Genomic DNA, 14,967 nt, shown 5'->3' with positions numbered 1-14,967 from the left:
AGCTGTTCTAAGATTCAGCTCTTTGTGACGTAGAATTGAGCAAGGGGTTTGATTGACAGTGTGGTTGTGGCATAGACCCCGCCCTTGCTGATCTGTACACCATCCTCCATTGTTTCAACGACAGCTGGTAATGTCTCTTGCAAACATAAGTGTTCTGTTGTGGGATGGGATGTAATAATGACATACATAGTAGTTTTCACTTATTTCCGACATTAGATCCACTGAAAACACAGTGGATGTATTGTATTTTGGAAATTTAAGTGGCGTCTTTCCTTCGTTAATAAGTTTATGTTTGAGAGAATCATTTTCTGACTGACTGTTTTGTGAACGAGGGTCAATTCAAAGCAGGTCTTGCTTCAAAGTTAATTCTCAAGTGTGGGTCGTCGTCTACAGTTTGCGATCCAACGTCACCTCCAGTAAGTGTATTTTATGATTTTTGAGCAAATAGTCATTTCAGTTGATGTCACCCAATTCAACAACAAATGCGTCTAAAGTTGTTGTCGCCGTAGGATGTCTGTGTATATAATTTAAACCTTATATATATAATATTTTAAAGATATTGTATTAAAAAACTGCATATATGTTCTTGTTCTGTAAGTTAGCCATCCTCTCAGATTTGCCACAGAAGCACCCGTATGACAGTAATGTAAAAATGATGCAAGAGGTCCATTGCATAAATGTAATTTCGCTTGACTTAGCAAACTTTATCACAGTATGTGTATGTAGTTTAAAAAATTTTTATAATTATTTTAATTATTTTAAAATAATTGCAAAGGGGATGCGATTACAACTCTATAAGTACATAAATGTATCAAATAACCATACCGAGACATACTGGTCCATTCTCATTTGTGTTTATTCTGCCGGTCTCTTCGTCATCTGGGTCTGATCAGAGACTATTTATATATTCCGATTCAAACATGTGGCTGAATGATATTCAAAACAGTGGGTCTCTCACTCTCAGCCCTTCAGCTTACCGACTACCAAAGGTATGCAAGTGACGCCCTCATCCAAAGGCAGGGCGGAGATATGCAGCTCATTTGCATTTAAGGTTGTATACCCCAAAACTGCTATTTTTAAAACAGGCCTCAGAAATGACATTTTCAAATGGTTATAATAAATTAACTGTTGGGTATTTTGTGCTGAAACTTCACAAATACATTCTGGGGACACCCGAGACCAATAGACCAGTTTTTCTTAATCTGTTTGGTTAGATTTGCTATCTGAACAAAAAAAAAAAAAATGGACAAAAAGTCACACCTTGGCAGTTTGTGGTCAAATTGCCCGACCGTAGGAAATGAATGGGAAAGACCCTGACACAGCAATTATTTGTAGCGTGTAAAAAACTATCCATCAACATGTTGAACAAACACAGAAATGAAGGGGTGACACAACCACCCACACACACTGTTACACAGACAGAGAGAGTGAAATAATTGGGCCACTGTGGCTGTACGACTTACTGCATATACCTTTATACACTAAACTTTAATAAGATGTGGGGCTGATTTTCATATATAAAATATATATGAAATCAAGAGAATAAGCATTGAGATCAATCATAAAGAAGTGAACGTGGAGTCCTTTACTGAAATGATTTTCCGATGTATTTTGGGTAAAATATCTATCCCATCATAAATGCGCTTACCACCACCTGAGATAAACTGTTTGCTTTGTTATTTATTCTATAGTCTCCTTCCCATCTGTCTCCTCTTTCTGAGGTTTAGGGCGGATTCCAGGCATTAGACATTGTAAACTGTTGACTCACTAAGTTTTCATACAAAAACATGTTCTGAAAGGGAGTGCTAGAAGTTTATCATTTTCACACCGCACAGACAAACGCTAACAAACACAGAGAATTAAGTTGGCTTTTGGATTTAGAATTTCATGAAAAATAACTGTCATGTTCACACTGTCCCAACAGACAGAGACTAATATTGAGTCAGAATGTCTTTACGTGTAATTTTTTCGCCTGAAAAGACGGCAAACTAAATGAAAGAGGTTGTGGGTGAATCTGTGTTTGCTGTGACGGAAAAGACAGGGTGCTTACTTGAATTTATACAGCGAAACCCTAGTTACACATGTAACTGTGGTTAATGTGAATTCTGGATGACTGCCAGATGCAGTGTAAAAACTTTGGATTATCGCTGTGCCAGCTAGATAGGTTAAAAGAGAATATACCAACAAAGTCACATGGCGTGATGTATGCTGAGCCCTCAGTCCCGGAGGGTTAAAAGCTACAGTAGCTCTGCACTCTACCTCGGTACGCCTCTCACGTGACGGAGAACTCTGGCGTCATCCAGAATTCACAGAACCACAGTTACATGCGTAACTAGCATTCTGTTTCATTCTTACTGACCACTAGAGGCAGTGTAAACACTGGAAGACACACACCAACATAGTCATGAGGAATACCACCCACCTGATAAAACTGAGGTTGCTCCTGAAAAACTAAAGAACTAACGGCATGATGAGCAGCAATGTTGACCTTATAAAACCAGATAGACGTGCATGAAGAAGCCCAGGTAGCAGCAATGCATATATCCACCAAGGAATCTCCTCTAAAAACAGCCCATGAAGATGAAATGGTCCTAGTGGAATGGCAAGTTTGTCTCCAATGCAGGGGTCTTCCTGCTGCCTTGTAAGCCAGCGTAATGGTCTCAACTATCCATTTCGACAACTTCTGCTTCGACACTGGAGCACCTTTCTTCACACCACCATGGCAGTGTCTAAATTGAAAAGTAGAGTTCACGTAACACTTCAAGGCTCGAAAAGGACACAAAAGTTGGGCACTTGAATTCAAAAGTCTGAATTCAATGTGCTGATTTATGAACTGAGGAAGAAGGACCTTCGGAAGAAAAGAAGGATTGGGTCGTAAAACCACCCCGGAGTCATCCAGTAACTCACATTTGCACAGTTCACGAACAGACAACGTGTGCAATTCACTCACTCGTTCCACAATAGCAAAAGCTAAAAGTCTTCAAGGACAACCATTTAATGTCAATGCTTTGCAAGGTCTCAGGCTGGGGTGAGCACAGGAATGCAAGCACCAATCCCAGAGTGACAAATCCCATACAGGAAAAGGATTCTGAACAGGGTTCAGGACGGCGCACACCCTTCAGAAAACTGCAGACAAGACTGTGAGAGCCAAGAGAGATGTCAGGATCTCTTGTGTCAGTCGTAGAGACCTGCGGGATCTCGTGCCGCCCTTGTGGTTCAGATGGAACACTGTTGAGGTATTGTCTGACCGAACGAGAACATGGCGGCCTGCAGGAACCGGCATGAAGTACTTTAGAGCCAAGAACACTGTTCTTAATTCTAGCAGGTTGATATGATCTGTGGCCTGGATAGGTGTCCAGCTCCCACAAATACACCTCCAATTCCATGTTGCCCCCCATCCTGTGAGGGAAGTGTTTGTCGTGACCAACTCCTGACTAGAGGGAACAAATTCCCAGGGGCACTCCTGCCTTCAGAAACTAACCATCTCCACCGCCTCAACGCACACATGCAACGGTGAGAAATTATATCCAGTCTATGGCGATGTCTGTTGGGATCTTGCCGGGATCTAGTAGAACATAGGCTTGTGCAGCATTTGAAAGGGAAGGACCTTCAGGAAGCCTCAAATCGAGAATTGGGCGGTTTAACTGGGTTCGTTGTTATGGGAATGAGGCGAGATTCAGCGAACATTCAACACGTTAATAAATAAATAAACAAACACAAAATTGAAACTATAAGCCAGCAGCCCCTCACGGACAACTGCTGGCCACATAAAACAAAACACAACATAAAATCAGGCCTGTTCCTCTCTCAATCTTCACTGTCGCTCCTCCTTTATGTGGGCACTGACTGGGTCCTCCCGGAAACTGTAGAAGAGGTGGGCGAAAAACTCTTGCATCTTTAGCAACACAAAGTCTTTTAGGGGGCTTTGTCTGAGGTGTAGCATGCCAGCTGAAACGCTGCTCCAGTGTGGCATAGTGATGTCGGGAATGAACCGCTGGTATCCTAAACTTAGTGTTGCGCTGCACCGGTGTCAATTAATGAGTGGACCAATGGGACCGTTTGGAACATTTGGACCAAAAAGATGCCCGGGAACAAAAGGAAGATCTCTCAAGGTTTTCTTGCAATCCTCCAGCAGTTGTGCTTGGGCAAGCCACACTTAGCAGTGGGCTGCCAGAAGCAGGTTAAGTTAAGGTTAAGTTAATTGGGCTGAAAAAAATAATAAAAATGAAATAAAACGATTACCTCGGGTGAACCGACAGCTAATACCAACATGACCGGCGGTCTAAAATGCTAAAAAAAACAAACTTGTATTCCTTTTTCCAAAACCTGTTGATTACCACCTTGAATAAACATTATAGTGAGTACACTAACTTTAGAGTTAAAGTATGTAAGTTCTGCTCCATGAAACCTGTTGCAAAAATAATCTCCTTGTCTGTCAGCTTTTCATATTTAACATCTCAGACATCAATTGTGAGAACAATAAGCTTGTATGTTTTCTTCTTTGTTATTTTTTTCTGAATGATTATTCATTTACCACCTTTCCACGGTTTAACTGTAGCCTAGCTGTTTCATGAAGCAAAATCCCCTTGAAGACATTTGAACCTGATGTTCTTGTCTCTACTTTCATTTCCTTTTGCACTTTAACAGCTGTTTGTGTCGTGTGTTAGTATTTCTGTCAATAAAAACCATTGCAGTGTTTGCTTGACTCAGTTCAGACAGTCTCTGCCCACTGGGGCATGGTTTCCAGGCAGCCGAATGTTTGCTATGACGACAGTTTGTCTGAAATCATGTTTGAGTGACATCACGCGTTTATCTTTTTAGTGCAATGACACTTTATGTCATTTGAATAAAAATGAGCAAATTACTTTCAACAAGTTGGCAGTTTGAGTTAGTTCTAACTAACAGATTTTATGAATGTTGAATGAGTTCTGAGACTAAATCCTTATAGGCTATCATGTTGACAACTCTCTGAAGATTTTTAAAGGTTATGGATATGACAATGTTAATGTATTTGCTGATGATTATTGCTGCTGTTGTTGTAGATTATTGCTGCTGCTGCAGAGCAAGTACAGGAACTTGATACTGCCGATGCATATACCGATATACGCTGCAGTGAGCATTTAAGAAATACTGCTTCTGCACAAATAGCATATATGAAATTACCCGTATCTGATATATATATATATATATATATATCATATTTAGGGAATGGGCCAGTCTACCTTTAATAGCATGGGAAGAAGTTAAAATTAAATACAAACGTGTTGGGTGGGTGGTTGAGCCGACTGAGCGCCTTCAGGGAAACACTTAAGAAGGAACATTTCATACAGAAATGAAGGAATATGGTGTCTCTCAAAGCCTTGTTTGAGGTGGAGCCTGTTGGTGGCTCAGAGATCGGTAAGTCGTGCCAGGTTTCCAGTTGTCATGCAATGTTCTCTGCTTATAAATACAGTAGTTATGTATTAAGACATGCTGTGTTTTTTATGTGCTATAAACCAGAAAGCCCCAACGCTGTTCTCTGGCAAGATGTGTACATATTTTTGCATGCATGTATTCTATTTATGCTTATGTACTCAAACTGATTTCTACACACACACTGTTTTTCAATGTGCGAGCTTGGCGAACATATTTTTATTTTATCACAGCAGAAAATGCAATTGAAGTGCTGCACAAGGTGTAAAATCTCGGTGCTTTTTGGTTGCTTTGGATAATTATGCTTGAAATCAAAGTAATACTCCAAGGTTCTCGAATTGTGTAAGTCAAAAAGCCTTTATTAGATCATGGCTTTTGTCCATAAAATTGGTGACCGATACACCTACACGTTGCGGCTTATGCCTTCGTCAGGGTGTGGAAAAGTTTTTAACTTTTGTATAGACAATTTGAGTGCCTTGGAGTATTACTTTGATTTCTTTCAAGCATATTTCTATTTTATTTTACAATACATGTACAATACAGGATTTTTATAAAAAGAAAGAAAAAAACACCCTCCCTACCCCGACAAGAGAGCCATAAAAGTATATTTACACACACACACACACACACACACACACACACACACATATATATATATATATATATATATATATATATATATATATATATATAAACTCTGGATCACATTTAATATTACTCAAGAGTCATTCCATTCTGTTCTAGAAAATGAAGAAAGGAGTCCCAAATCCTGTAAAATGTGCTTTTTTTTGTTTGATTGATTAAGTCAGTCTTTCCATTGCTATACAAAAAGACAATTCTTTGATCCAGAGTGATAAAGATGGAGAGGTACTTTTCCAGTGTATGGCAATCAGGTGTTTCGCTTGCTATAAACACAGATTGATAAGCTTCCAATAAGTTGCCACCTGTTCTAGCAAAACATTGCACACAGAAAACAATATTCCTCCGCCCAGGAGAGTAAAAAGGTGTTGACACCAATTCTCGCCCAGGACAACTGGAAGCTGCTAGGGACTGGAAGATGCTGGCTGATCTTGATCAACGGCTTATTTTTCAACCTGAGATTGCCACCACTAACCTACGACCAGATATTGTTTTGTGGTCTGGATCAGCACACATTGTTCAACTGATAGACTTAACAGTGCCATGGGAGGATGCGGTAGATCCTTTCTGTTTGCCTTTCTGCCACCACAACTTAAAGCCTGATTTGCCTGAATCATACATTGCATTGCCCCAAGAATAAATAATTTCTGATGTTATGTATATTTTTTTACAGTGGAACAGGAGCAGATTCAGAAGAGGACGTTCACTAACTGGATCAATGCACAGCTCTCCAAGGTAAACCCAAGAACAACTCATAACTTACGTGAATGACTCTGACTGTGGAGTCTTATCAGGTTAAACTGAGGCAGTGGCTGAATCGCTGAGTCACTGGTCAGTACGGAAGGTCTTTTCTGCTCCGTCTGCCTTTGAGCTTTGCATATGGCAAGGAGCTTGATTTATTTATAGCTTACCGCTCAGCAGCGGTGCACTTCAACAGGCTGTAACATGAGCAATGTAGCCCATCCGTTGCCTCTTGGCCGTTTTTTAAACACTGGTGCCCTAATCCTCCTGCAAGTGATAACCTGTGGAGATCTCCAGTGATCTGCAGCTACAGCTACAGACTGTTGCATCATTTTACATCAGATTAACATTCCCAAACTGCTACTTTTTTGAGTTCAACATCAGTCTTCTGCAACAGAAGCATCAGCACTGTTGTCAGTCAGTTTGCACTTGCATTCATAACAAAACAGTGCCAAAAAAAAAAATATATAACGATCATATTGAATTAATTATTATGGATTATTATATTTTAACATGGAAAATATTATACACTTCACCTTTTAAATACTAACCATTTAAAATTAATGAATTCAATAATAAATAAATAATATTTAATTAGTAAAATGATATAAATGTTTTCTACATTTTTTTTAATCCTTGCTCTTTATTTTATTATATTTGTACGTCTGCCATCATAGTTTGACATCAGAAATGCTTGATGTATTGCCATGTGAACACTATCAAAACTTTCAGATAAAATGCTGATGTATGTTTCAGAGGAGCCCTCCAACCGCTGTCCAGGATCTGTTCTCGGATCTTCGAGATGGGACTCGACTACTTGACCTACTGGAGGTGATGAGCGGTCAACGCATGGTGAGTGCTAAATATCACTGTCATAACACTGAGATTCATCCAAGAAGGTAGTTACTTACAGCGAATCATTTGAATGTAGTCCTGATTAGCGTACAATGGAGTTTGTTTGTTTCTTTGTAGAAGTGTGAGCGGGGTCATGGTGTGTTTCAGCAGAGAGGCAACGTTGAGACCGCTTTGAACTTCTTGAAGAATAAATCTGTAAGAGGGTTTTTGTGATTCTCACATGACTAATGATTATTTTCCATCTGTTTGGACATTAAGATTTATTTACAAATGGCATAAACAGCCGTTTATGTTCTCATAGATCAAGCTGGTGAACATAAACATCCCAGACATCATCGAGGGGAAACCTTCCATCATTCTGGGTCTGATATGGACCATCATCCTGCACTGTCATGTGCGTATCACAATGAAGAGACAAAAACATGCATATCATATATACATGCATCTTGCTTTGCCTTGAGCTGTTTTTTTTTTTTTTTTTTTTCATTGTTTACTTTAAGTCATTTACTTGAGTTTAGAGAGGGGCTGAAATTTTTGAGATTTGAGATAATAATAATATTAAGTTTATTTTATATAGCACCATTCTCAAACCCAAGGTCGCTTTACATAGTGGAAAGGCAAGTAGACACAACAGCAACGACCAAAGCAATACAGCAAAGACATGTATTGTATAATGATGTATATTATATGCATATTTTTATAAAAAGTGATCCAATATCTACTGCATGATGATCCTTCGTGTGAATGTTTTCCTGAAAATAAATCTTCTTGTTTGCTTTTTGCCAATGCATCTGTATTAAACATGCTCACTTCTCCTCATTACAGATAGAGGAGCTAGCCAGCACTCTCTCGTATGGATCCCGTTCATCCTCCCTGGACTCTCTGTCCAGTCTAGATTCTTTTACTGGTTCTCCAGGCAGTAGTCCTGTTCCTCGAGGAGCATCACCGCTCCACAACCGCTTCCGTCTGTCTGCTAAGAAGGCTTTGCTCCTGTGGGTTCGGGACCAGTGCCAAAAGTGAGCTTCATCTAGCTAATGATTTCAAGCACTTAAAAGTTTGGTCAAATTGCTTAATCTATATGATGGCCACTTCAATTGTTTCTCTAAATATATTCTTTCTCCAGAGTTGGTTGTTCAGCCAGTGTGAGGGACTTTAAGTCCAGCTGGAAGAGTGGTGAAGTGTTCCTGGCCATTCTCTGCTCCCTTAGACCTGACCTGGTGGATCTCTCCCAAGCCCAGACCAGCAGCCACCTGGAAAACCTGGAGAAAGCATTTCACCTTGCTGAGAAGGAGCTTGGAATTCCCAGACTACTTGAGCCAGAAGGTGAACACTATTACTGTAAAACTAGCAGCATCCCAGTTTGTCCCAGCCCCAAATGCCACCCTCAGTCCTTGCTTCCCTCCTTCGAGTCCACACTTTGCATTGGCTGTTGGATAATAGTCTGCTGTGAAGTATGTAGTTTCAAACTGGAGTCAGCAATGGGAATGAATGTGGATCTGTGAGAAATTTGAAAGGGAAAAAAGGCATTGATTAAATGTAATAAATGTTTGTATGTATTTAGTTTCATTCTTCTTTCTAAAGACTGGTCAGAAGCTATTTAAGTAAAAAAAAAAACAATTACAGATCTGGAGAAACCTAAAAAAAGAGAGACCTTTTTTTAGCAATTCTTTTTTTTTTTATTGTAATTCTGTGGTTTACACTTCTAAGGTGGCCTCAATATGAAATTCAAGACAAGACAAAACAAAACAAAACTATTTAAAATAAGCAATATTTTCTAAATTAATTTACCCTCTCAACGACTCGCTTGAAAAACCTGAATATGCTGAATGAGGTAGCCTAATTTTAAAAGTGATTTCCTAGAAAAAGTCACTTCTGGAAAAGCTGTGTATATTTTAATAATTTACTTAATTATAAAGACTGTATAAAAGCACCCCCCAATACCTAAATATAGGTAGGTATCATCATATTAAGAAGTTTGAAAAATCCCTGGAATGGTGTTCATGTTAAAAAAAGTTAAATGCTTCTTTATGGTTTTTGAAAGTTTATGCACTTTTAAAATCTCTTCTCAGACATTGATGTCAGTAACCCTGATGAGAAGTCCATCATGACATACATTGCTCAGTTCCTGCAGTACTCCAATGATTTGCCCTTAGCTGATGATGGTTTTGAGGTGAGGCCAACTGAATCTCCCAGTCCCAGCCAGGTCTGTGCTTTTGCTGGTCTGTCTCTCTTTATACTGTATATTCACTTTTTTTGTTTCTTTCTAAACCAACTGGCCTTCCTTATGGCCCTCCAACTTTGCTTCCTCTTACTCTGTCACCCCTCCTGGTTGGATGCAGCTCCAAACTCTGCTCTTTCCCACATGCTTATCTCCTGTCAACCTCCCTAAATACTTCACTCCTGCTGTACTGGCCTCCCCACTGCACCAGGTATAGGCATCACAGATTGCTTGTGAATTCCTCCTCATTATCATTCCAGAGTCAGCCTGTCTTGTTTCAGCATGTTTTCTGATTTTTAATTGATCTCTGATTCGGTTCTGTTTCCTTGCCCTGCCCTCAGGCTTCACCCAATCAAAAAGCCAGAGAGATGAAATGCTGGCTTCAGCAAGCCTATCAGGAATTACTGGAGACATGGGCCTCCACAGTGGGGGAAGGATATGCTAAAAGGCATCAGGTATGCTGAATGTTAAATCATAAATCATCACTTCCTTATGTAAAACACAAGTCTTATGAATAGCCTTGAATGAGTGACTTGTCTTTTGTACAAGGCATTTCAGAACTTTGTGGGAACATATTATGATCAGCGACGCCCAGTTATTCCAGTGATTAGTGCAATGAGACGCTGCACTAAACCCAGTGAGGAGCAAATGGCACTGAGGAAGGCCTGGGACACAATGGAGGAGAAGGTAAATTCTGATGATTAAATATGTCTCCAAATACATATTGAAACTGTGACAGTTCTGATTTGTTCGAAATTACCAACAAATCACCTTATACCATTTTTTCCTGCAAGAGTTTTATGAATTTAAAGCTGTCATGGACAAAACACATATAGTAGTATGACTTTATTTGCTTTAGTTTAAAACAAAAAAAGATGATTAATGTAATTAAAGTAACCTTTAAAGTAACCTAAAACATTAAATGAAAAATAAATTAAAACTTTAAAAATTAAAGAAACATGACAACCTACAGTAATCTTGTTTTCTAATAAACTTGACATTGTGTACTATAAATATTTTTGGGCCTGTGATGAATTGTTTCTCCATTGATAGTTTGTAAATGCATAAATATAAATGTTAATAAATTATTTAGATCTAAATTTAGTACTGTAACATTTAATTAGAAAAATAATTCTAATATATCCTTAATATATATGTGTGAAAAAATAAATAATATGCATCACTTATTGTTTGAGTTGGGACTAGTAAAAATACAGCCAGATTATTTTGTAAACTTTTTTTTTTCTTCTTTTTTCTCAGATACAAGAGTACAGAACAGAGCTCGATGTTGGTTTGCCAGCCCCTCTGAACACATTGGGTCGGTGGCTCCAGCACATGGAGACTGTGCTCTCTGAAGACAGCGGGAGAACAGAAGATCATGTTCTTGCTGCCAGAGATGCCAGACACAAGCATGAACAGCTGAAGGTCAGTGTGCTGCCATGTATTAAAATGCATTAATGTGTATTTCTGAATTACATGTCTCTGATTTTATGCTTTCTATTACTTTAGGTCTTGGTTGAGGAATTAAGCCAGCACTTGAACACCCTTCATCACTACTGTAACACAGATGAGAATGGCTGTCCTCAAGTTCCAATCGAGAAGCTTGAGGAAATCAAGAGACGGTTGGAAAACAATATCTATTTAGTCCTCCCTGCTGAAAAGACCAGCATATGTTGTGTTTTGAACATGGTATTATGGTGTCCCTATCAGGCTGACCAAAACAGCACAGTTTACTGATCTAAGAAGATCTTTTCAGCAGGGCCATCCTTCATTTTTTCTCATGTTGTCCTCTTCAGAAATCTAGGTTCCTTGCTAATGTTCCTTATTCTCTCTGTTAGTTTCACCAGTGCCAGAGTGACAGCCAAATACCACGGCATCAAGCTACAATACAGAGAGCAGATGCACTATGTTCTTGACCTACTGGGACAGTTGAAGTCTAAGCTGAGCTTGTGGAGAGGACCTTACGGCTCACAGGAGTCTGTGCACTCTCTGCTACAGGATTGGCATGTATGTGACCATTTATGGGTTTCCCTTCAGTATTTTTTAAATGTATTTTGAAGCCTAAATACAGTTGTCAAAAGTAAAAATCTAAAGTTAGACTATAACTACACCAGTCGCCAACTTAAAAATCACCACCACTAAACTTCCCACATCTCCTTTGTAGAGTAGTTTTCCTGTTCGCCTGATGATGTTTAATGTCCCTGACAACCTTTTTCAAAGTATTTAAAAGCTTTGAAAAAATCTCAAGCGGACTATTACTGATGTATTTCGTTAGCTTGTGTTATAGCTTTGCTTGTGTTCACCACAGACCTTTCAAGCATTTAATGAAAATCCAATTAAAAAACCCACTGGTACAGTAGGATGAATGAACCGTATGTGCTAAAATGATGAATTTTTTCTGGATTTTAGGACTCATTCCTACAGCACTTTATGTTCTTTAATTACTTGACTTGTAAGCAATGTGTATATGTCCAATTAGGACACTGTTGACAGGCGAGGCCTGGTGTGGATGTTGAAGGAAGCACTTCATAAGTTGAAGGACACAGCAGTCAGTTATACAAGCAAAGCAGCTTTGGGTAAGATTGTGTTGATGAAGTTCTGTTATACTTTGGTTTAATGAAAGTCGTTGGCTGCTTCCTGTTGCTTATGTCTGATTTTCCCTCTCTTCTCTTTCTTTTTTAGCAGACGATTCACCTGTGGTAAACAGGGAAGTAAAAGAGGCTGATAGTGAAACAGGTGTCAGTGTAGAAGCTGCAGAAGTTGTCAAATCCACCATGGAGCGTGTGCTGGCTGCGTGGGAGTCCTACAAAGACTGCCTCTATCTATTACAGGTCTGGCTGGGGCAGGAGGGCCAATCACAGGCTCAGGGGAAAGAGGTACAGCATTTGTCATTAAAAAAGATAAAAAGTATTCAGTGGCCACAAAAATATTTAGACACCTAAGCTGTGTTTAAAATGTATTGATGTCTTTCAATTAGATACCAAAATATTAAAGCAAATGGTATTTAGCTTTGCTAGGATTGTTTGGTTCAACTCATAAGGGTGGTAGTTTAGGTTTGGACATGATTTTTGTTCATGGTTGCTTTTTTCCAGAGGTTAATTTATCATTCATCTTGTGATCTCTTTCATAATCCAGCCGAAGCATTTTTCCGCCAGCCTGAATGAGTGGAGTTCACATCAAGCACAGTTGAACGAGTTGGGAAACTTTCTCATTGAGATGAGTGACGCCTCGACCAGCCAGTCTCTGATTGAAGAGCTCCGCAGACTCAACATGCAGTGGGCTGACTTCATAAAAAGGACCAAGTTTGTGAGTTTGTAAAGACAGGCCCCTCTAGTTTTCAGCAGGGTCTAAAATAACACTTACCAAGCACCAAAATATGAGTAAAAGTTGTCTTTGACAAAGAAATAAAGCAGTTTCTGCAACATAATACACTATCTCTCGCAACCTGAACTTCGAAACCAACATTTTAGTGGAAAGCTTACTATGAATTTATCTGCCGTTTCCATTAAAAAAAATTAACACACAGTGTCACGTGGCTATTCACAAGATTTCTTACTTTACAACACCAATTTAAGAATATAATTTGGGTATGATAACAAAAGAACATTTTTGAATTAGCAGCTACAAAACATGATGACACAATGGGCTGCATTGTTTCTCACAATTATTTAAGAAAAAAAGCTAAATTATCTTAACGTCAAAGATGAAAATAATACAAAATAAAATGTCATAGTTGGTAGGAAATATTAATGGCTGTGAATAATTTAGCAAACTCTTTTGTCCAAAGTGACAACAATAAGAGAACAATAGAAGCAGTTGTACCAAAAAAGAGCAACTGTATATCATTTATCCTTTAAGTATTTCCTGTTACACTGTTTTAAGTGCTCTGACGAGTCCCAGATCGTCTAGCACAGTACACATACTAAGTTGTTATATAGAAATAGAATAGAAATTGTTTGTGTTGATAGAAAAGATGCGTCTTTAGCTGGAAAATGACTGAAGACTGCAAAGCTGCTTGGGTGGAATAGGTAGGTTATTCCAGCAGCAAGGAAGTGGATTTTCAAGGAATTTTGTGACACCACAAGGCATCATTCACTTGTAGAATGCAAGCTGAATTATTGAGTTTAGATATAGGGGTGCAGAGCCAGTGGTTATTCCGTAGGCAAATTCATTCGCTAGAAGGTGTGGCAAAAAATTTATTTTGGATCAGGGATTTTTCAATTAAAACTTGTTCTACTGGACTGAGTAAAGAGTTTTGTCTTTAAACCTCCAAGACCCAGCCTTTTCTTATCCTGTAAGTTGCACAACTTGTTGGTGGATCTTTACAAACTATTTTTCACTCTCTTAGACTAATGTTAAGCTTGTCAGTGTATTACTCAATTATGTTTCAAAAACACAGGGGCTTTCTGTTCTATTTCATCATTTGTCCTTACTGATAATCAAAGCATGTGTATGCGTTTTGTTCTTTATCTTTTAACATTCTACACCATTGAAAATATTATGGTTGTTGATATTTTAAATATATATTCTTGTTTAACAATGAAGGGCTTATGCAATTTTTTTAATGGCATGTTTTCAGACAGTGGCTGCTCAGCCCATCTGTGCAGTCCTTGGTGTTCAAGCTGCTCAGGGCCTAATGCAGGAAGCTGGCTGGATGCTTAGAGAGACTGTGGCTGTGTCATCTGCACCTCTACGTATTTACAGGAAAAAACTACAGGTATAATGATCTTTCTGTCCTAGCTATAGTGCTTCTTAATTGCTTTGTTTGTCTTTCTTAATTTTTATATGCTTGTTTTATCCTTTACTCAGGGCATAACTAAGAAGATTTCCCAGTTTGATTTGCACTCTTTATCTCCATCTCCCGACTGCAAAGAGGAAACTATTCAGAAACTCAGACAAACTCTCCCAGAGGTTAGCCTATATTCTGTCCAGTGTTCAGGTTAAACATATTAGATGTGTTGTAGATGAACAATAGTTCACTCAAATATAAAATGATATTGCCATTATTTACTTGACCTTAGACCACATAAACATGAACACATAAATAACATTTTAAAGAACCTTCATCAATAATTTTTTTAATCATTTTTTTCTCTTTTTTT

At 38.7% G+C, this 14,967-nt stretch overlaps 1 protein-coding gene across 1 annotated transcript in view; it reads left to right on the top strand.

The window, feature by feature from the left end:
• The window catches only part of syne2a (spectrin repeat containing, nuclear envelope 2a), a 92,678-nt gene that overhangs the window by 5,259 nt on the left and 72,452 nt on the right, over positions 1–14,967 (top strand). Inside the window, exons 3-19 of the mRNA XM_039692602.2 lie at positions 6,725–6,786; positions 7,549–7,644; positions 7,765–7,842; positions 7,949–8,041; positions 8,473–8,663; positions 8,771–8,970; positions 9,717–9,817; positions 10,207–10,320; positions 10,415–10,552; positions 11,126–11,290; positions 11,375–11,487; positions 11,704–11,872; positions 12,345–12,441; positions 12,548–12,741; positions 13,001–13,171; positions 14,445–14,582; positions 14,675–14,776. Of these exons, the coding sequence (XP_039548536.2) occupies positions 6,725–6,786; positions 7,549–7,644; positions 7,765–7,842; positions 7,949–8,041; positions 8,473–8,663; positions 8,771–8,970; positions 9,717–9,817; positions 10,207–10,320; positions 10,415–10,552; positions 11,126–11,290; positions 11,375–11,487; positions 11,704–11,872; positions 12,345–12,441; positions 12,548–12,741; positions 13,001–13,171; positions 14,445–14,582; positions 14,675–14,776 (2,222 nt within the window). The remainder of the gene's footprint in view (positions 1–6,724; positions 6,787–7,548; positions 7,645–7,764; positions 7,843–7,948; positions 8,042–8,472; positions 8,664–8,770; positions 8,971–9,716; positions 9,818–10,206; positions 10,321–10,414; positions 10,553–11,125; positions 11,291–11,374; positions 11,488–11,703; positions 11,873–12,344; positions 12,442–12,547; positions 12,742–13,000; positions 13,172–14,444; positions 14,583–14,674; positions 14,777–14,967) is intronic.

The sequence above is a fragment of the Pimephales promelas genome, chromosome 13 (genome assembly GCF_988280905.1).
Source record: "Pimephales promelas chromosome 13, fPimPro1.hap1.1, whole genome shotgun sequence".
In the NCBI taxonomy this organism is placed as follows: domain Eukaryota; kingdom Metazoa; phylum Chordata; class Actinopteri; order Cypriniformes; family Leuciscidae; genus Pimephales; species Pimephales promelas.
The sequence above is the reverse complement of the archived record's forward strand: the minus strand, read 5'-3'. Positions and strand labels throughout refer to the sequence as shown.